Genomic DNA, 21,031 nt, shown 5'->3' with positions numbered 1-21,031 from the left:
CCAGAAACTACAACTAATCCAGAACGTGGCAGCTAGACTGGTGACTGGGGGCGGCCGCCGAGACCGCATAACACCGATCCTGAAAGACCCACATTGGCTTCCAGGACGTTTCCGAGCACAATTCAAAGTGTTGGTGCTGACCTTTAAAGCCCTAAACGGCCTCGGTCCAGTATACCTGAAGGAGCGTCTCCACCCCCATCAGTCTGCCCGGACGCTGAGGTCCAGCACCGAAGGCCTTCTGGCGGTTCCCTCACTGCGAGAAGCCAAGTTACAGGGAACCAGGCAGAGGGCCTTCTCGGCAGTGGCACCCGCCCTGTGGAACGTCCTGTGGAATGCAGTTTCTCTCTGTATGAACCTACCTGCAGTTTAAGAGCTGCGTAAGGATAGAGTGAGCATCTTCTCAGTGGCGGTTCCCTGTTTGTGGAATACACTTCCCTGAGAAGTCAGGCAACCTCTCTACCATTCATTTAGAAGACACCTGAAGGCAGCCCTGTTTAGGGAAATTTTTAATGACTGATGTTTTAATGTATTTTTAATCTTTTGTTAGGAGCCGCCCAGAGTGGCCGGGGAAACCAAGCCAGATGGGTGGGGTAGAAATAAATTATTATTATTATTATTATTATTATTATTATTATTATTATTATTATTATTATTCAGGAGAACAATGCTTGCTCCCCTAGGCTTGAAACAGCTTTGCGACTTTTCGAATTGCAATGGTTTCTTTTAAATTGTCCCCTGCTGCTCTCTTAAGTTTTTCCGGATGATTGCACCTATCTCGTATCCTCCTGCTTTTCTCGTTTTAGAGTTGGGAAGAGCAACAAAACATTGCCGTGCCGTGCATTTCTGAAGGCCGGCCTGCCGGCGTGTTTGTCCCTGAAGGTGGACGGCCTTGCTTGCTTTAAATTCTTTTTCTGGTTGCGAGAACTCTCAACGAACGGAAAGTGCGTGTGCAAACGCACATTGTGAATCTGACCAACCTTCTCGAGTTAACCGTCCCCTCTGGTTTTCTCCCACAGGTGGTCAGCGGCTGCTACAGCGGGGTCATCACCGTTTGGGATATCATGACCGGGCAGAAAGTGATGGAGTTTTCCACCTCGTCAGGGCAGCCGGTGGAAATCACGGCAATGACCTTTGATACCCCTGAGAGGCGGCTGATCACAGCCCTGAAAAACGGAACCATCAAACTCTGGAACTTCAACAACGGCGCCTGCCTGATAGAGCTACCTTTTGACGACAAGGCTGAGGTCAGCGCAGGGGGCGAAATGAGAATCTGCTTGGATAACCCTTCTCTCTCTCTCTCTCTCTTTTTTAAAAAAATCATTTTTATTAGGTTTTCCATTTTAACAATCCAATCAAATCACATTAAATATTCCAGATTATACCTATACATATCGAATAATCCAAATATTCTGCTGAATTATAAAAAAAATTATTGGGACTTCCCATGCTTCAAGTTCAGGGGGGCTCTGATCATCTTATATCTCTACTGCTTTTGATAGTCGTTTCTAATAGTTCCTTTAAATCTCCCTGTTGTTAACCTTCCTTCTTTCACGGCCTCTGAGTTGTTCCCACAAGCGAGTTGAAGTAAAATGATGCGTTTCTGTGTGGATTTTAGGTGTATGATTCCCCTCTGTCTGTTGCAACATCTCCTCACACACTGGTGTCTTTTCGCTGCTGGCAGTCGCCATCTTCTCATTAATTCTGGTTGGATGACCACCCTTCGCAGCCAGAGAAACCTTTGCTGCTCTGGAGGGGATGCACAAGGCAGTAGGCAGTGACTGGCCACCTAATAATAATAATAATAATATTAATAATAATAATAATAATAATTTTTTATTTATACCCCGCCCTCCCCAGTTCAAAAACCGGGCTCAGGGCAGCTAACAACGAATTTAATTGTAAAAGCAGCATAAAATACAGTATAAAAACATGAATAACGATAAAATTCAAAATTCAGAAATCAATTTAGGGGAAATAAACATTAGATGATCACCAGGGCTAGCTGGCTAAATCAGTCCTATTTGGGCCAGTGAGGAGACCAGGGGAGAATTAGCTGTGGGGTCTCAGAGCGGGTAATCTTCATAAAAAGGGGAGAGGGAGGGAAGGAAGGGGAATAAAAGATCAGGCTGAATTTAAATTAAAGGCCAGGTGGAATAGCTCTTTCTTACAGGCCCGACGGAAGGAGGTTAAATCCTGAAGGGCCCTGGTCTCATGGGACAGAGCATCCCACCAGCTCGGAGCCATCACTGAGAAGGCCCTGGCCCTGGTGGAGGATAATCTGACTTCCTTAGGGCCTGGGACCTCTAAGCTATGGTGGTTCATGGACCTTAAGGTCCTCTGTGGGGCAGACCAGGAGAGGTGGTCCCATAGATACGAGGGGCATAAGCCTCGGCCACAACTCCCTCCCAAGTGCTCTGGGGATACTGGGAAACCTTTTCACGAATCCCTTCAAACTCTACACTTTTTTGATTCTATGAATCTGCTGCATTTACAAGTCGCTGCCCAGTCCATGCCCCGCAGTATTCTGGGCAATGGCTGATCTGATCTGCAGGAGCTGCCCTGCCCTCTCAGCAGGAGCAGTGGCACCCTCTGTTCTGCTCCTGGGTCTGACCTGGCAGGGAAGAAGGGGTTGGGCAAGGCGCTTTATCCAGAGCGAGACACCCAGAACTGCAGCTGACATTGGTGAGGAATTCCTGCTCTGAACTGCACCGCCATACTCTCGTGCGCCACCCCAATCTCCGGGCAGTGCGAGATTCCAGGGGTTCCTGGCGTTTTCCCCAGAATGAGGGACAGGGGAGACTGTGGTGTCTTTAGGATATACGATATGATACGATACGATAGTCTTTATTGTCGTTGTCCCATACAGAACAACAATATTGAAAAATCTACACTAGACATTCAAAAACCAACAAGCCTGCTATCCCAGCTATCCCAGCCTGGTTAGCCCCCTAAAAACTCTGATACCCCATTTTTAAATACAATATACTCCCATACAGACTCCTTACACTGCGCTTAAAACCAAAATTGCATTCGGGTAGAAACTGTTTCTCAGGCGGCTAGTCCAGGGGATGCGGGTGGCGCTGTGGGTTAAACCACAGAGCCTAGGACTTGCCGATCGGAAGGTCAGCGGTTCGAATTCCCGCGACGGGGTGAGCTCCTGTTGCTCGGTCCCTGTTCCTGCCAACCTAGCAGTTCGAAAGCATGTCAAAGTGCAAGTAGATAAATAGGTACTGCTCCGGCGGGAAGGTAAATGGCATATCTGTGTGCTGCTCTTAGTCATGCTGGCCACATGACCCGGAAATTGTACACCTGCTCCCTCGGCCAATAAAGTGAGATGAGCGCTGCAACCCCAGAGTCGTCCGCGACTGGACCTAATGGTCAGGGGTCCCTTTACCTTTACCATCTTCCAGAAGGCAGAAGCTGAAAGAGATAATTTCCAGGGTGCGCACTATCCTGTGCTATCTCTGCAGCTTTCTTATAGCACCTGGAAGCATAGATTTGATCCAAGGTGGGAAGACTGCACCAAATTATTCTCTCCGCTGTCTTTACAACCCTAGACAGCATTGTTTTTTCCCTGACCGTGCAGCTCCCAAACCACACACACAGACCATAAGTTAATACACTCTCCACAGTACAATGGTAAAAGGCCATCAACAGGTCCTTTGAGAGATTTTTTTTTGCACATGTATACAACCCGCACTGTTGATGCAATAACACCCCAAAAGGGACTGGCTTCTCCCATAGCCAAAGCCTTGGAAATTTCGGCAGAAATCAGGCGTAGCTCTGTCTCTCATCTGCCCAGCCTGATTCTTACTCTCCAACGCCTCAACTCGGGCTTTTGTGTGCACCTTGTTTGTCTGCATAACCGGCTTTCTGCACTTTTGCGTCTCCTCAATAGATCGGCTGCGTCTTGTACATGAACCAGAAGATTTTCGTGGCTGGGTGGAGCAAGAGAGTGACCTGGTACCTGTAAGTAGAGACCAAGTGCTGGTGGGATGGGGGGTTTCCAATGTTCTCCACTTCAAGGCCAGGCCATTGCTAGACACTTAAAGACCTGGGCAACACCGTATTTTTCGCTCCATAAGACGCACCTGACCATAAGACGCACCTAGTTTTTAGAGGAGGAAAACAAGAAAAAAATATTCTGAATGAAACAGTGGGTGTATGATTTTTGTGGTTCATGCTGTGGCCACTGACATGATATGTGATTTGATGGTGAGTTTGGGATAGCCCAATGCAAAAATCCTGACAATCCATGTGGATCCGTGCTTGGTAACCACGTTTTTGCGCCATTGCAGCCCCACGAAACAGTGGGTGCGTGATTTTCTTTGGTGCAGGCTATAGCCATGGACATGCTACGTGCAGTGGCATAGCGTGCGGGGTGCAGGGGGGCCCGGCCGCACTGGCCGCAACATCTGGGGGGGGCAGCGCTCGCACTCGAGTGCTAAAATCCACGGGTTAGGGGGCGCAAATTACTTGCCTTGCCCCGGGTGCTGACAACCCACGCTACGCCACTGGCTATGCGATCTGATGGTGAATTTGGGGTGAACCGATGCAAAAATCCTGAGGATCCATATGCTTTTACCTCCCTCCTCCCAGGCAGCCTCCTTTATCTCTAGAGTCCCTTATCTCCCTCCTGGTCGCTTGCCAATCAGCTGCTCAGCAGCTTTGTTTCAACACCCCCTCCCCTCTTTCTAAAAAAAAAGCACAAAAAACCACGGTCTGCTTTTTGCCCCTGGGCAATTCAGCTCTAGGGACCACACATTCGCTCCATAAGATGCACAGACATTTCCCCTTACTTTTTAGGAGGAAAAAGCTGCGTCTTATGGAGCGAAAAATACGGTATAAATTAACATTTGCATAAAACCCTCCAGTATGAGAAAGGAGACGTTTGCTGGTATACCTTTCTTCCCCTCTGAGGTCAATAGCAGCTTCGGGGGGGGGGGGATTTTGATTGGAAGAATGACATGCAGATGAAAGCCTGTTCATACTTGCCCTGTTTTCGTGCCATTTGCAGGGATGATAACAGTTCCCCCATTATGCACATGGGGCTACTCTAAGATCTTAACAAAGAGCGAATATGGGGTAACTGTGCCCCTGAAGGACCAGGTGCGCGGCCTGGGAGTCATTCTGGACTCACAGCTGTCCATGGAGGCGCAGGTCAATTCTGTGTCCAGAGCACCTGTCTACCAGCTCCATCTGGTACGCAGGATGAGACCCTCCCTGCCCATAGACTGTCTCTCCAGAGTGGTGCATGCTCTAGTTATCTCCTGCTTGGACTACTGCAATGTGCTCTATGTGGGGCTACCTTTGAAGGTGACCTGGAAACTACAACTAATCCAGAATGCGGTAGCTAGACTGGTGACTGGGAGCGGCTGCCAAGACCACATAACACCGGTCTTGAAAGACCTACACTGGCTCCCAGTACGTTTCCGAGCACAATGCAAAGTGTTGGTGCTGACCTTTAAAGCCCTAAATGGCCTCAGTCCTGTATAGCTGAAGGAGTGTCTCCACCCCCATCGTTCTGCCCGGACACTGAGGTCCAGCTCCGAGGGCCTTCTGGCGGTTCCCTCACTGCGAGAAGCCAAGTTACAGGTAACCAGGCAGAGGGCCTTCTTGGTGGTGGCGCCCTCCCTGTGGAACACCCTCCCACCAGATGCCAAAGAGAAGAACAACTATCAGACTTTTAGAAGACATCTGAAGGCCTGTTTAGGGAAGCTTTTAATGTTTAATAGGTTATTGTGTTTTGATATTCTGTTGGAGGCCGCCCAGAGTGGCTGGGGAAACCCAGCCAGCTGGGTGGGGTATAAATAATAAATTATTATTATTATTATTGGCTTCCCCCCTTTTCTGTGATGTAAGGGGAGGATTCTGCCTCCTGCTCCTCTCCTCTCCCTGGACAGCTGTGATGGGGCTACTTAATTTCTCCTAACCAGAGACAACAAGGAAGACGAGAAAGTGATTGAGTGCAAGCACTGGAAGTCCTACCACTCTGACGACATCTCGTGCATGGACAGCTACGGCAAGAATCTTTTGGCGACCGCATCCTGCAACGGAGACATCGTCCTGTGGAGCGTCCACTCTGGGCAGGCGTTCTGCCGATTCAACGCGTCCGAGAGCCCCTTGATTCTTGCTCCCCAAAGGGTAATGTTCAAAGCCCCATACGCCACAAAGGCTCTCTTTTGTAAATTCCCAAGGCGGTTGGCATTTCCCTGGGGCTTCAGAGGAGTTAAAACTCCCACTCCAGAAGAGCAGTAGCCTTTTCCGCCTGCCACTGCTGGCTGCTGTGCAGTTTTGCTCAGGGAAAATGCCCCACGAGACAGATTTGAGAGTAGATCTCTGGGCGGCAGGTTTGCCGGAGATCAGGAAGAGCATCCGACTCCCAGTTGTTTAGCAATAACAAAATGGTTTATTCCACCTGAGCTCATTTCATTTCTGAAGACCAATCCCTGGGCTCAGAAAATCTCCTGAAGTGCCCTGGTCTCTCATTTCCATGGGACCTGAGATGCTACCTGATTAAAGGAAACTTTATGAAGATGATATACAGGTGGTATTTGACTCCATCAAAATTGGCAAAGATTAACACAAAATAAATAAATAAATAAATAAAACAGCAGCAAGTGTTGGAGGTGTCAGCATGAAAATGGAAACTTTTCCCACATGTGGTGGACATGTCCCAAAATTAAATCATTTTGGGACATGATATATGATGAATTGAAGAAAATGTTAAAATACACATTTACAAAAGCACCAGAATTATTTTTACTGGGTATTTTTACAACAAACATCCCAAAGAGTTTTTCTTTATGTCAATATGGCCGCCAGGATTCTTGTAGCAAAATATTGGAAGAGGAGAATGGCGTCTAAAGCTATATGAATATCTTGAACTAGCGAAACTAACAGCATCAATAAGAAATTCGAGAAATAAAATTTAGAAAGAATGGGATGTTTTTTAAAATTACATGATGTCGTATGTTTCCAGTGATTGCTCTTGGTTGAGCATAGACTAAATTCCACAGAGATAAGAGAAAAGGTTCCCGCAGAACAGGAAAGGACACAGAAAGTCTAAGAGATGAGAATGTAGGAAGCGCATAGTGGTAGAAGGAAGTCATTAAACAAATCAGGGAATAAAACCAGAGAATAGGCACAGAAAAGAGAGTAAGAGTAGTGAGGAGAAATCGCTAAGGTGAAGATAAAACGAACTCTTATTAGATTTATATGTTTAAAAGAATGTCGATGATGGTTTGTAATTCCTAAAAACCTGTATGTCGTGGATAATATTTTTAGTTAAACTTTCTATTTCCCCCCATCTTTTTTCTTGTTTTTCTTTTCTATTTTCTCCTTGTGTACATTCGTTTTCTTCCGTAACAGAACAATGTGTTTGATTATGCGTAGTTTTTAATGTGTAAATAAAGATGATTTAATAGTGACAAAAAAGTAACAAAATCCATACAATTGCTTCTACTATTGCATTTGGATTTCTAATCTTTCTGCGTTGGAAATCTTGAAGGCCCCTTTCCAAAATGAAATTTCTTTTCCTATGTCATGGGATGCATCTGGCAAGATGCTCTCTCTCACACCAACCATTTAAAAGTCCACCAGTTGACCCAACGTGGGCTTTCCTGATGGTGGGAAGAAACACCACATCCCTTTGCTGGGATGAGGCCAAGGGATCTCAAGCCCTCCTCTTCCAAGGGAGAGCAGCTGGCCTGGCCTGCTCCCACCCTTCAATATTTGGGGGTGAGGGCGGTGGGGCAAGCGGTGTGCCTGATTGCACTGAAATGGCGTCCCCTTTCACCAGGAGTTCTCCTCGGACCCAGACATCCCCTTGCTAAACAAGAGCCCCAAGAAGACAGGCTGCAACCATCGGCAGGCGATGAAGAAGTGCTTCGCCTGCTCAAGAAAGGCCACCGCCTTTAAAACTGCCATCCCTCAGCGGCCGGCCAGCGCAAAGACTCACCAGGTGACATCTCTTTTATATATATATATATTTTTATTGGTTTTTTAACGTATCATTTCCAGCAATTATTAAACACACTTTTATATCTTATACAGTCATACCTCGGGATGAATACGCTTCAGCTTACAATATTTTCGGGTTGCGCTCCGTGGCGACCTAGAAGTCACGGAGCGCATTACTTCTGGGTTTTGCCGCTCGCGCATGCACAGACGCGCAAAATGATGTCGCGCGCATGCGCGGAAGCGGCGAAATGCGACCTGCGCAATTTGCGCAGTCGCGTCTTACGTTCGCTTCAGGATGCGGACGGAGCTCCGGAACGGATCCCGTTCGCATCCCAAGGTACCACTGTACAATTTTTTTGACTTCCATCAATCACATCTGAAAATTTTCCAATCTTTCCACTTAATTTACATTTCTTGCTTTCACTATTACATTTCAATCTCATAACTAATATCTTTCTTCTTTCTCGTCTTTGCAATATTTCATATATTCCTCCTTCTTGTAGTCCTACTAGCGTAATTTGTTGATTACAGTTGCTCTTCAAATAATTTGTAAATTTCTTTCAATCTTCTGTGAATCTCCGGTCCCACAGGTTTCGAATCCTTCCTGTCATTTTACCTAATTCTGCGTAGTCCATTAATTTCGTCTGCCATTCTTCTTTTGTCGCACCAGGTGACATCTCCTATTCCCCAGAGGCGCCCGGCTTCAGCCATGCCCGGAAACCGCATCATGCGCCCAGCTACGTCCGTTCCCGGAAGCCACATCATGAAGACCCAGGTAGTTTTTTTTTGGGGGGGGGAACCTCCTTGGGGCTGATGTGGGGGGCAAGTGGAGTGGGCAGCCCTGCTTTTCTCTGCTCAGCTAATGTGCAAAGTGTTGGCGAGCACATGGCATGGTGCATTATGCTGCCGGCTTGTGCCTGAAGACAGGGAACCCAGGCAGGTCTTTCTCTCTTAGACACCCTTCCCTTCTCAGTGCGTTTCCTATCTTGGCCTGGAGCCAGACCTATGTGCATTGTGCAACCTCCAATTGTCTTCTCCACCTCTGGCTTCTTGTATACAGTCATACCTCGGGTTACAGCCGCTTCATGTTGCATTTTTTCGGGTTGTGGACTGCCGAAACCCAGAAGTACCAGAACGGGTTACTTCCAGGTTTCGGCAGTCACGCATGCGCAGTAGTGCTAAATCGTGCTTTGCGCAGAAGCGCTGAATTGCAACCCACGCATGCGTAGATGAGCAGATGCAGGTTGCGAACGCTGCGGGTTGTGAACATGCATCCCGCATGGATCACGTTCGCAACCCGAGTGTCCACTGTATTTACTATTGGTCCTTAAAGATCTTAAGCACGAGTGTGTGAGTCTGCAGCTGTTTTTTGGCTTTGCTGGTAGTGGGTTTTTTTAACCTCAAGATTCCTTCTTCTCGTCTGCCTTCTTTATTTTCAGCTGATTAATTGCTCTTCCCATGGCTAGATTTCCATGGAAGAATTCTAATTTCATGGAATCATAGAATTGTAGCATTCGAAGGGACCCCCACGGGTCATTTAGGAATCTCAGCTAAAGTGTCTCTGACAGACGGCCATTCAACCTCTGCATAAGAACATCAAAGGAAGGAGAGAAACGCAATGCAAATAAATTAATAAAATTAATAACAGCCCAATATCACTTTTATGATCTCGGCAGGGTGCAACAGGGTTAACCCTGTATGTGGTGGAATCTATAAAATCTGCACCAATGGTGCCTGGTGAGGCACATGCTGCGGATTTGAGATGTCTTCACAAGCAGCCAGGCCAGAGCACTAGCGGACCTTCTTAGAAAAAGCCTGATGATGTTTCTCTCGACTTTGCAGGTAGCCTGGGAACCCGAAGGAAGCGACAAGATTGCCGCTGGTTCTCATGCTCACGCAGCCCCTGAGACTGGCTCCCCAAAGGCCGAGACCCCTACATGGCAGGAAGAAGTCATCGCCAGCCGGGTTGGTGTAGAGAAGGTTAGTGCCGCCGGTTCCTCTGCCATGGGTCCAGTAGCATGGGGTCTGGGTTCAGCCAAGAGCAGCCCTGCGCAATCTCCAATTTTTAATAGCGCTCATTTCTGCACTCGTTTCTTTACTCAAGGAAATAAATTTTTCTATCAACGTGGGATTGCCATTTCCCCAGAGTGCATCACAGTCTTCCACCTTGCCCCTTCATCCGCTAAATGCTTCTTTTCACTCTGAATGGAGTGTTCGTAACCTGAAGGAGCGTCTCCATCCCCATCGTTCTACCCTGACACTGAGGTCCAGCGCCAAGGGCCTTCTGGCGGTGTAGTGTGGTGTAGTGGTTAAGAGCGATAGACTCGTAATCTAGGGAACCGGGTTCGCGTCTCCGCTCCTCCACATGCAGCTGCTGGGTGACGTTGGGCTGGTCACACTTCTTTGAAGTCTCTCAGCCCCACTCACCTCACAGAGTGTTTGTTGTGGGAAGGAAGGGAAAGGAGAATGTTAGCCGCTTTGAGACTCCTTAAAGGGAGTGAAAGGCGGGATATCAAATCCAAACCAGGCAGGGGGCCTTCTTGGTGGTGGCACCCGCCCTGTGGAATGCCCTCTCACCAGATGTCAAAGAGATAAACAGCTACCAGACTTTTAGAAGACATCTGAAGGCAGACCCGTTTAGGGAAGCTTTTAATGTTTGATGCATTACGGTATTTTAATATTTTGTTGGAAGCCCAGCCAGAGGGGTGGGGTATAAATAAATTATTATTATTATTATTATTATGGTTTTTGCCGAAAAGCCACATAAATTTGAGATTGAGATGTATGGCGAGATCAAGGAAGGGAAGGTTTACAACGAGGGCAGCAATAAAGCTGTCAAACTGGAAGCAGATGGAAGCACTGGGCAATGATGCTAAGATGCAATTGCTCTCGTTGCTTCAGGCGTCATCCATATTGACGCCTGCCGTGTCCAAAACGGTGTGAATATTTCGCACGGTGCAGGAATGAGCTCCACACTTACGGTTCTCATTGGCTGCCGCCATTGTATGGCACTGTCACATGGAATCGCAGAGTTGCAATGGGTTCCAAGGTCCAACCCTGTGCACTCACAGCTGGAGAAGTTTTCCTAGCAGCTTCCAAGAGGGTGTTAGCCAAAGAACTGGGCCCCTCCCTGAGACCAATTACCAACCACCTGGTGCCCGCCAGATCCTGTGAACTATCACTCCCATCGGCCACACCCAGTGTGGTCAAGGATGTGGGCAGTTTTGGACCACATCCTCTGCAAAGCATCACACTGGGAAAACCCCCGCAGTCACTGCGATTCTGAAAGGTCTCTCGCTTTACACTTCTTTGCCTTTCTAGATCCTCTTTCTGAAAGCTCGCGAGCGAGACTCTCACACAGCCATTTTGCTGACCAGCTGCTCCGACGGGAACATCTACGCTTGGACGTTCGGCGGCAAAGGAGGGATGCTGGGCAAATTCCGAGGAGGCCACGGACATGCCCAGGACACCGTGGTCTGTTCCATGAGCACGGATGACAAGAACCTAGTCCTCTTCACTGGGGATTCCTTGGGTTACTTGAAGGTCAGTGCTCCCACTTCCCTGTGGATTAGGGCAGTGTTTCCCAACCACTGTTCCGCGGCACACTAGTGTGCCGCGAGATGTTGCCTGGTGTGCCGCGAGATGTTGCCTGGAGGGAGGCAGGCGAGTCGGGCGGCGAGAGGCGGGGCGGCGAGGAGAGGCCGCCCAGCGCGGGGCTCTCGCCGTCTGCCTGCCTGGCTGCCTGCGAGCTCGGCGGGCAGCGCCTCCGTCCGCAGCGCCCGCCTCGCGGCTCTCATTCCCTGCCAAAGCTCACCCAGCCAAGCCGCGCTCTCCTTCCTGCCTCGCTTTGCTGCCTCCTCCCCCCCACCCCCAAAGCTTGGAGGTTCCCCGGCAAGGGGGAGGGAAAAAAATTGAAACTTACACTTTCGTGCGTCCCTCCCGGCGTGACGCTGCGCGCTGACGTCATGGGGCTGTAATGGTGGTGTGCCTCGAGATTTTTTTCATCAAACAAGTGTGCCTTTGCCCAAAAAAGGTTGGAAAACACTGGATTAGGGCAGTGTTTCCCAAACTTTTTTGGGCAACGGCACACCTGTTTACTGAAAAAAAATCTCGCGGCACACCACCATTAAAGCCCCGCCCCGTGACGTCAGCGCGCAGCGTCACGCCGGGAGGGACGCACGAAAGTGAAAGTTTTTTCCCTCCCCCCTCAGTCCCTCGCTCGGAATTCAGCTCATTTGGGGCATCGCTCCGGCTGCTCCCTCTCCCGCCGCGCAGGAGCGATGCCTCTCTCTGGCTCTCCCTCCCTTTCTTCATCTCCTACACAGATAACTGAAAGCTCAGACAATTCGGAGGAGTGTGAATCTCAAAGGATGGTTGTGTTTTCAGTTTGCATGGTGTGAATTAAGTAGGTTTGCCTTTAAATGTGAATAGAATCAAATTCTCCTTGTCCTTCCTCTGCTCCCAAACTCCATGGTGCTTTTGTTGCCTCCAGTCCCACAGCTTCCCTATGGGTTCCTGCAGGGGCGTTGCATGAACCCACAGTGGGTGGGGCCCAGAGGGTGAAGGAGCCCACAGAGGCAGCCCAGCCTTGCCCACCTGGCATGCCGAGGGAGAAATGAGCTCCCTTGGCCACAATGCCTCATGGGGTTGGGGCTAATGGAGCTCGTTCCTCCATGCTCTGGGTGCTGGCAGCCATCCCTGCCCCCTCCTCAAAATGTGCCCGGGGCCCCGGCCCCTGCTGCCCTCCCCACTCGCTACGCCACTGGGTTTCTGTGCTTGACACAGCTGCTCAGGTATATATAGTGAAGGGGGAAAAAGTATTTGCTCACCTGCTAAATTTGCCCGTTAGCCCTCTGACGAAGAAATGACCAGAAATGACAAAATACCTCCTGAGATGTGTGCAAACCTGGTGGTCACCTACAAGAAACTTCTGACCTCTGTAATTGCCAACAAGGGTTTTGCCACCAAGTACTAAGTCATCTTTTGCAAAGGGATCAAATACTTATTTCACTCATTATAATGCCCTCCAATCTCTGACTTTTGTCTTCTGGGTTTCTGGGGTTTTTCCTGTTGTCATTCTGTCTCTCACAGCTACAATAAACCTACCATTAAAATTATGGACTGGTCATTTCTTCGTCAGAGGGCAAACGGGCAAATTTAGCAGGAGATCAACTATTCCCCCCCCCCCACTGTAACCTTGTGAAGGCAGTTAGCAGGATATGAAATGTTTGCTCAGGTACTGGCCATGGCTCCACCCTCTGAATGTCCCCTGTGGAAAATGAAAGGAAGGTGGCTTGCACCAAGGGTGGCCGTGCCTGTGGCTATTGCACAGCCGCTCTGCCCTTTTTGAAAATGCCAGACGTTCTGCGTTGTCAGAAGGGTGGCAGAGCCAAGGGGCAAACACAAAGCCGCCACGATTTGCTTGCTGAGTCACGTGGATGCGCTTCAGACAGGGAGCGAGCAAAGCACACCATAGACATTTCTATTTTAATGGGATTGTTTTCATTGTGCATGTTAATTGTTGTGCATTTTAATGATGCACAGTCATAATTTGCAAGCTGCTTTTTGAAATACAGTCGTACCTTGGCTCCCAAAAGCCTTGGGAGTCGAATGTTCCAGCTCCTGAATGATCGAAAAACGTGAGTGAGTGTTCTGGTTTTTGAACTTTTCTGGGAAGCTGAGTGTCTGGTGTTGCTTCCGCTATTGTTTCTGGTGCACCTGCACAATTGGAAACTAATTGGAAGCCGCGCATTGGTTTCCGAACGTTTTGGAAGTCAAATGGATTTCTGGAACGGATTCCGTTCGACTTTTGAGGTACGACTGTATTTCGTATCCTGCCCTTCCTCCTGATGCAGTTTCAAAACAATTATTTATTTGCATTATATTTGCTCTTTTTTATTTTGTACCATTCCTCTGGGTTTTCTTGCAGGGCATTCACACACCTCTCTGTTAGCCTCTTGTCCTTTGCACATTTCCCAATACATTTCCCTGTGGCTTTCCAGACTGCAAACAGTCCTATTCTTTTTTTAAAAAGCGGATTTGTTGCACTAGGGCAACAGAGACCTTTTATTCCACTTTTAGCTGTGCAAGCCTAAAGTTCTGGCATTTTCTTGAATCTCTCCTGCAACGTACCAAGAAGGCTGGAGGCACGCCTAGTGCAGAAAGATCCCGAGTCAGTCTCCTCTGATCACCATTCCCTCCCTTTTTCCTAGATCTGGGATATCATGAATTACTGCACACCGAGAGGGGAGATCGACCCTGAGTCAGAGATTAGCGACGAGAATCTTCCGCAGCCGAGCCAGAACGCTTTTCGCGGCTTAATCCCTGATTACTGCAGAATTCCCTCGGACTTCAGTTCCTCTGGTATAACCGAAGAGGTTAGAAGCGTGACATCCTTTTTCCAGAGAGGTACCAACGGGACTGCGTGAGAGGAAGTGTTTGGGCAACATGGCACACGTTGGATTATTTAATAACGACACCTTTCTACATTTTATTGTTAATTCTGCTTCGCCATCTGACCCCAGAACACTCCTTTAACTCATGCATCCCAGACATAAAGTCTGCAAGTCTTGGTAGCTTTCATCCCATCTCCCACAAGACTCAGAAGGGTCCTCCCTCACCCCACAAGATTTCCTTCCAAACCAGGAACCATTCCCAGCAGCAGCAGCAACAACAACAACAACAACAATTTATTATTTATACCCCGCCCATCTGGCTGAGTTTCCCCAGCCACTCTGGGCGGCTTCCAATTGAGTGTTAAAAGCAATACAGCACTCAATATTATTATTATTAATAATATAATAATAATTTATTATTTATACCCCACCCACCTGGCTGGGCTTCCCCAGCCACTCTGGGTGGCTTCCAACAAAATATTAAAATACCGTAATACATCAAACATTAAAAGCTTCACTAAAAAGGGCTGCCTTCAGATGTCTTCTAAAAGTCTGGTAGTTGTTCTTCTCTTTGACATCTGGTGGGCGGGAGTTCCACAGGGCAGGCGCCACCACTGAGAAGGCCCTCTGCCTGGTTCCCTGTAACTTGGCTTCTCGCAGTGAGGGAACCACCAGAAGGCCCTCGGAGCTGGACCTCAGTGTCCGGGCAGAACGATGGGGGTGGAGACACTCCTTCAGGGATACAGGACCAAGGCCGTTTAGGTCTGCCGCCTTCCTGACGACGGGCTTCAGTATCCGGTGTAACAGGGGCCTCTTTAATTTTCTGCGGCAGGAACACGAGGGCTGGTTCACCTCTCTGATTCCCCCCGTCTGCCTGAGCTCCTGGAGGGGACACTTGAAGAACGTGGGCAGCATCAAATACGTGGAGAGATTCAGGGCGATTCTCACTTCCAGCCACGACAGCACAATCAAGCTCTGGATGCTCTCGGGGAGACACGTGGGTGAGGCATTTTCTCTCGGATGGTGTCGTGGGAGACCAGGAGGCTGGTCCGGGGCAGGGGAGAAGAGCGACAGAATCATTGGGAGGGACCCCAAGGGTCATCCAGTCCAGCCCGCTGCAATGCCAGAAGTCCATTCGCCCTGAGCTGCTGCAGTTGGGCAGCAGAAAGAAAGCCCAAATCTCCTCCTGGCTTCCCCCACAGGGACGTTTGGGCAGGCGGTGTGGAGGCTGGAATTGCAGTCCATGATGACGGCAGAAGTGCCTGAGGACATCCGCCGAACGGGCTCCCTGCAGACCCTGAAGGTCCTGAACGAAGGCCGGCAGCCCCACTGGGAGTGAGTAAACAGAGGCGGACGCCTTTTCTTGGCCCTGCAGCTGCAGCTGAGGGGCCCCTTTGCTGCAATCTTGCATCTGCAGCACGGAAAATAGTGCCCCCCCGAGCACTATGGAGAACACAGCAGCTAGTTGCTGCTAGAAACAGCATCCCCTCCAACATTTTTCCAATGAAAAAAGGAAAAGCGAGACATTCCGGGATCAAATTGTGGGAATCTTGGGACATCCGGTCCGCTGCCAAGGGAAATGGTGGCAAGCTCTGTGTCGTCCTATTAAGGAAGGACATGGTCCAGGGTGTCATGGCTTTGGGGGTGAGTGCCAGGGCTAGGCGCCCCCCGAAAAATCCCCACGGAATAGTGGGGGCTCCGGGGGTCCAGCGGAGCGTTGGTAACTCGCCATAATCCAACCCCCCGGCTGCCGGTGCTGCGTTGGGGAATGAAGAGGCTTGAGTCTGCTCAAAGCTCTAACACGCCCTGCAGCCGAAGCCACACACCATCACCGCAAGCAGCAGATTTTTCAATTAAGAGGTAAAGGTAAAGGGGACCCCTGAACATTAGGTCCAGTCGTGGACAACTCTGGGGTTGCAGCGCTCATCTCGCTTTACTGGCCGAGGGAGCCGGCATACAGCTTCCGGGTCATGTGGCCAGCATGACTAATCCACTTCTGGCGAACCAGAGCAGTGCACGGAAACACTGTTTCCCTTTCCGCCGGAGCCGTACCTATTTATCTACTTGCACTTGGACGTGCTTTCGAATTGCTAGGTTGGCAGGAGCAGGGACCGAGCAATGGGAGCTCACCCCGTCACGGGGATTCGAACCGCCGACCTTCTGATCAGCAAGCCCTAGGCTCTGTGGTTTAACCCACAGCGCCACCCGCACCCCATTTTTAAGAGGTACAAACCGAAAGTTACATTACCTAAATGTAACCCGAGGATCCACTGTAACAAGAAGTTTACTCACATTTCAGTTCACCATTTGATTCCTGAAAGGCAGGCTTTACTTGGTAGTTACAGTGTGAGTTCATCTCATACAGTAGGGATACTGAACTCATGTGCTGCTGGCTGAGAGCCAGCAGACAGCAAAATTACATTAGTAGAATAAAAAATGGCTGCAGGAGAGCAGCATGGCAGCAAGAGAGAGAACAAGACAACTTCAAGAAGACAAAACTGTAAGACTAAACTAGACTAAAACAGCTGTGTGACCTGGCTCTTTTATGGAGTCAGCCCAGCCCATGCCCATCTCCCAGGTCACATGCAGGGAATGTTGCATTTGACTGTACCAATGCATCACATCCCACACAAATCAGAAAGCAGGATGGGTTCTGGAAAATAGGGACACTTGGAGGGTCTGGGATTAATAGTTAAAGGCCTGGTTGAAGAGGAATGTTTTCCCCTGGTGCCTAAAGACAGGTAACAAAGGTGTCAGAGCATCCCACAAGTGAGAAGCCACCACAAAAAAAGCCCTGTTCTGGTGCTGCCACCGAGGGACCTCTCACAGAGGCGCATGGAGGAGGTGCTTGTTTGCATGCACCAGGGTCATTATTTCTCCCCTCCCCCGCCCCGTTTCTGCTTGCAGGAGCACCCGCAACATCGTGCAGACGCTCAGCCAGCAGAGGAGGCAGCAGTCCATGCTGATGGATTTCCTGCACGTCAAGTCGTCCCACGACGCTGCCAGCAAGATGCAGGAAATGATGCATAAAGAGACGCGAATCATCCAGATCACAGACGAGCAAATTGAGGCCTCTTATCAGCAGTGGGAAGAGTTTGGGAAGCTGGTGAGGAAGATCTCTTGCTTCTTGGCGGGGTGGGGTGGGTCATCTGCTGTCTAAAAAGTGACCAGAGCACATGGGAGAGGGCAGGGTACCTGTTTGTCCTGTTCCAGAACCGAGCTGCCTGCGACGCGATGGGTCAGTTGGCGTAATCCACGCCTATCTCTCAGTCGGGTTGTCAGTGGCATCGCTAGAAGGCGCCACAATAGCATCCGAGTGGCCTGAGCATTTTAATTTCAAATATTCTGATTACTTCCACTTTTAGTTAAGTTTTTATATTTATTTACTTGATGGGGGCGGCAGCTGCCCCCCTGGCTACACCCAGCCAATGAGCGCTAGAACGTCACTCGATGCCATCCACCCATTGAAATTTACAACTTACGGAGCTGGACGGGGCTTCCAGATGAAGGCCTTGATGTGGCATAGAATTGAAGAGTTGGAAGGGTCCCCTGGGGGTCATCTAGACCAACCCCTTGCAGTGCAGGATTCACAACTACAGCATCCATGGCAGGTTTGTTTAAATCTTTGTTTAAAACCTTCGAATAAAGCCCACCACCCTCTGAGGGAATCTGTTGCGCTGTCAAATGGTTCTTGTGGTCAGAAAGTTATCATATTCATATATATATATATATATTATTCATATATATATATATATATATATATATATATATATATATGTATTATTCATATATATATATATATATATATATATATATATATATATGCTTTCGTAGATTTTCACGGGTACAGGAATGCAGGTTTTGGTGTCTTCGGGTGTCTTCCCGTGTAAGAGTTGGGGTGTCTAGGCGACGTTTCGACGAGGTCTCACTCGTCATCTTCAGGCTGGTGCTTTCGGCTTCTTGTTACTAGAACAGAGCAGGGTCTCAGTGTTTGAGTTCCTATAAATACTGTTGAGGGGGTGTGGTGTATAGCCTCCAACGTTCTGGGCAGAGAGGAAGTTCCCAGGTTAGTGTGCCTTTTCTTCTTTTGTTCATTAATTACTTGAGGGATATCTTGAGTGATTTCTTGAGTGATATTCTGAGTACCACTTAGGAGGGTCATTAGGTGTGGATTAGTTGCTAAAGCTTTCGTGTCTTGACCTCTTGACCTTGTGAAGAGTTTTTCTGAGAAGATAGCTGTACTGCACTTAGTTGTGCTCTGGCTTGGCTTCGTGTATAGGGGCGAGCTGTGGTTTTGTGCCCTGTGCCAGCCAGATCTGTGTAGGGATTGCAGGGGGGTGCAGCATCCGGAGGTGCCACTATGGTTTGGCTACTGGATGGTGTCTGTAATTTATCTGTGGAGAGGGTCTGGGTTTGGGTCTGGTGTGGTTGATTGGAGATGGCGTTCTGTGTGCCTCTGGTTCTGGTGTCGGTTTTTGTGGGGAGGGCTAATTTCCAGATGTCTGGCAGGCGGGACGTGTCGTCACGCTTGTTCATGTTGTGAGGGTGTTTCTCTATCTCGATGGCTTCCATGATTATTCTCTTGTGGTGATGTTCCATGTTAAAGAGCAATTTGGAATCTGCAAAATTAATTTCGTGTCCTGTTTCTTTCATGTGTTGGTAAAGAGAGGAAGTTTTTTCTTCTTTTTTGACGGCATTCTTGTGTTCTGCGATACGTGCATTTATTCGTCTGTTTGTTTGTCCAATGTACGTGGCTGGGCAGACTTTGCAGGGTATTTCATAGACCCCTTGGTTTTCTAACTGGATTTTATCTTTTGGGTTTCTGAGGATATTGGCTATTTTTTGGTTGGTGCAAAAGGCTGTTTTGATATTGTGTCTTGGTCACACCACCACCCTGCACAAATAAACTCCGTAGCCAAGACTCTCATCTCCAGAACCAAACGCCTGGCTGACAAAGACCACTTGACAACTGAGTTACAGAATCTCTCAAATGTGTTAATCGCCAACGGATACCAGCAAAACAGGGTTACGAAGCTAATCCAAAAAGAAACACCCCCCAAAAACCAAGACACAGAAGAAAACAATGGCATGGCCCTCCTTCCTTATATCAAGGGCACTACAGATAAAATTAGCAAAATCCTCCATAAACACAATATCAAAACAGCCTTTTGCACCAACCAAAAAATAGCCAATATCCTCAGAAACCCAAAAGATAAAATCCAGTTAGAAAACCAAGGGGTCTATGAAATACCCTGCAAAGTCTGCCCAGCCACGTACATTGGACAAACAAACAGACGAATAAATGCACGTATCGCAGAACACAAGAATGCCGTCAAAAAAGAAGAAAAAACTTCCTCTCTTTACCAACACATGAAAGAAACAGGACACGAAATTAATTTTGCAGATTCCAAATTGCTCTTTAACATGGAACATCACCACAAGAGAATAATCATGGAAGCCATCGAGATAGAGAAACACCCTCACAACATGAACAAGCGTGACGACACGTCCCGCCTGCCAGACATCTGGAAATTAGCCCTCCCCACAAAAAGCGACACCAGAACCAGAGGCACACAGAACGCCATCTCCAATCAACCACACCAGACCCAAACCCAGACCCTCTCCACAGATAAATTACAGACACCATCCAGTAGCCAAACCATAGTGGCACCTCCGGATGCTGCACCCCCCTGCAATCCCTACACAGATCTGGCTGGCACAGGGCACAAAACCACAGCTCGCCCCTATACACGAAGCCAAGCCAGAGCACAACTAAGTGCAGTACAGCCATCTTCTCAGAAAAACTCTTCACAAGCTCAGGAGGTCAAGACACGAAAGCTTTAGCAACTAATCCACACCTAATGACCCTCCTAAGTGGTACTCAGAATATCACTCAAGTAATCACTCAAGATATCCCTCAAGTAATTAATGAACAAAAGAAGAAAAGGCACATTAACCTGGGAACTTCCTCTCTGCCCAGAACGTTGGAGGCTATACACCACACCCCCTCAATAGTATTTATAGGAACTCAAACACTGAGACCCTGCTCTGTTCTAGTAACAAGAAGCCGAAAGCACCAGCCTGAAGATGACGAGTGAGACCTCGTCGAAACGTCGCCTAGACACCCCAACTCTTACACGGGAAGACACCCGAAGACACCAAAACCTGCATATATATATATATATATATACATACAGTGGTACCTCGCAAGACGAATGCCTCGCAAGACAAAAAACTCGCTAGATGAAAGGTTTTTCCGTTTTTGATTTGCCTCGCAAGACGAATTTCCCTATGGGCTTGTTTCGCAAGACGAAAACGTCTCGCGACTTTGTTTCCTTTGTCTAAAAACAAAGACATGTTTTGTTTATAAAGTTAATTTATTTTCCCTTCAATTTTTGAACTGCTCTTTACAGTATGTGTGACTTTAAAGAGCAGTTAATAAACTGTTGTTGTACCAAATTTGGCTTTGTTTGGACTTTTTTTGACCATAGGAACGCATTAATTGATTTTCAATGCATTCCTATGGGATTTCGTGATTCGCAAGACGAAAAATTCGCTAGACGACAAAACTTGCGGAACGAATTAATTTCGTCTTGCGGGGCACCACTGTATATATATATTACAAATAAAAATATATATTGATTCTATCCCATACTGAAATGTTTAAATGTTTC

The 21,031-nt window shown here is 48.3% G+C and overlaps 1 protein-coding gene across 3 annotated transcripts in view; it reads left to right on the top strand.

Annotated features, from left to right (window-relative positions):
* Positions 1-21,031, top strand: part of EFCAB8 (EF-hand calcium binding domain 8) — a 62,081-nt gene that overhangs the window by 36,826 nt on the left and 4,224 nt on the right. For 2 of the 3 annotated variants that reach the window (XM_081196020.1, XM_081196021.1), the window contains exons 16-26: positions 1,017-1,244; positions 3,899-3,969; positions 5,937-6,144; positions 7,802-7,963; positions 8,633-8,737; positions 9,805-9,942; positions 11,284-11,505; positions 14,175-14,339; positions 15,190-15,358; positions 15,560-15,692; positions 17,265-17,463. In XM_081196020.1, coding sequence (XP_081052146.1) covers positions 1,017-1,244; positions 3,899-3,969; positions 5,937-6,144; positions 7,802-7,963; positions 8,633-8,737; positions 9,805-9,942; positions 11,284-11,505; positions 14,175-14,339; positions 15,190-15,358; positions 15,560-15,692; positions 17,265-17,463 — 1,800 coding nt within the window. Of the gene's footprint in view, positions 1-1,016; positions 1,245-3,898; positions 3,970-5,936; positions 6,145-7,801; positions 7,964-8,632; positions 8,738-9,804; positions 9,943-11,283; positions 11,506-14,174; positions 14,371-15,189; positions 15,359-15,559; positions 15,693-17,264; positions 17,464-21,031 lie in introns of those variants that run through there. The other variant, XR_014008581.1, reaches the window with a different exon arrangement.

This window comes from Podarcis bocagei (genome assembly GCF_964188305.1).
Source record: "Podarcis bocagei genome assembly, chromosome: 5".
Lineage (NCBI taxonomy): Eukaryota > Metazoa > Chordata > Lepidosauria > Squamata > Lacertidae > Podarcis > Podarcis bocagei.
This window is presented reverse-complemented; position numbering and strand designations above follow the sequence as displayed.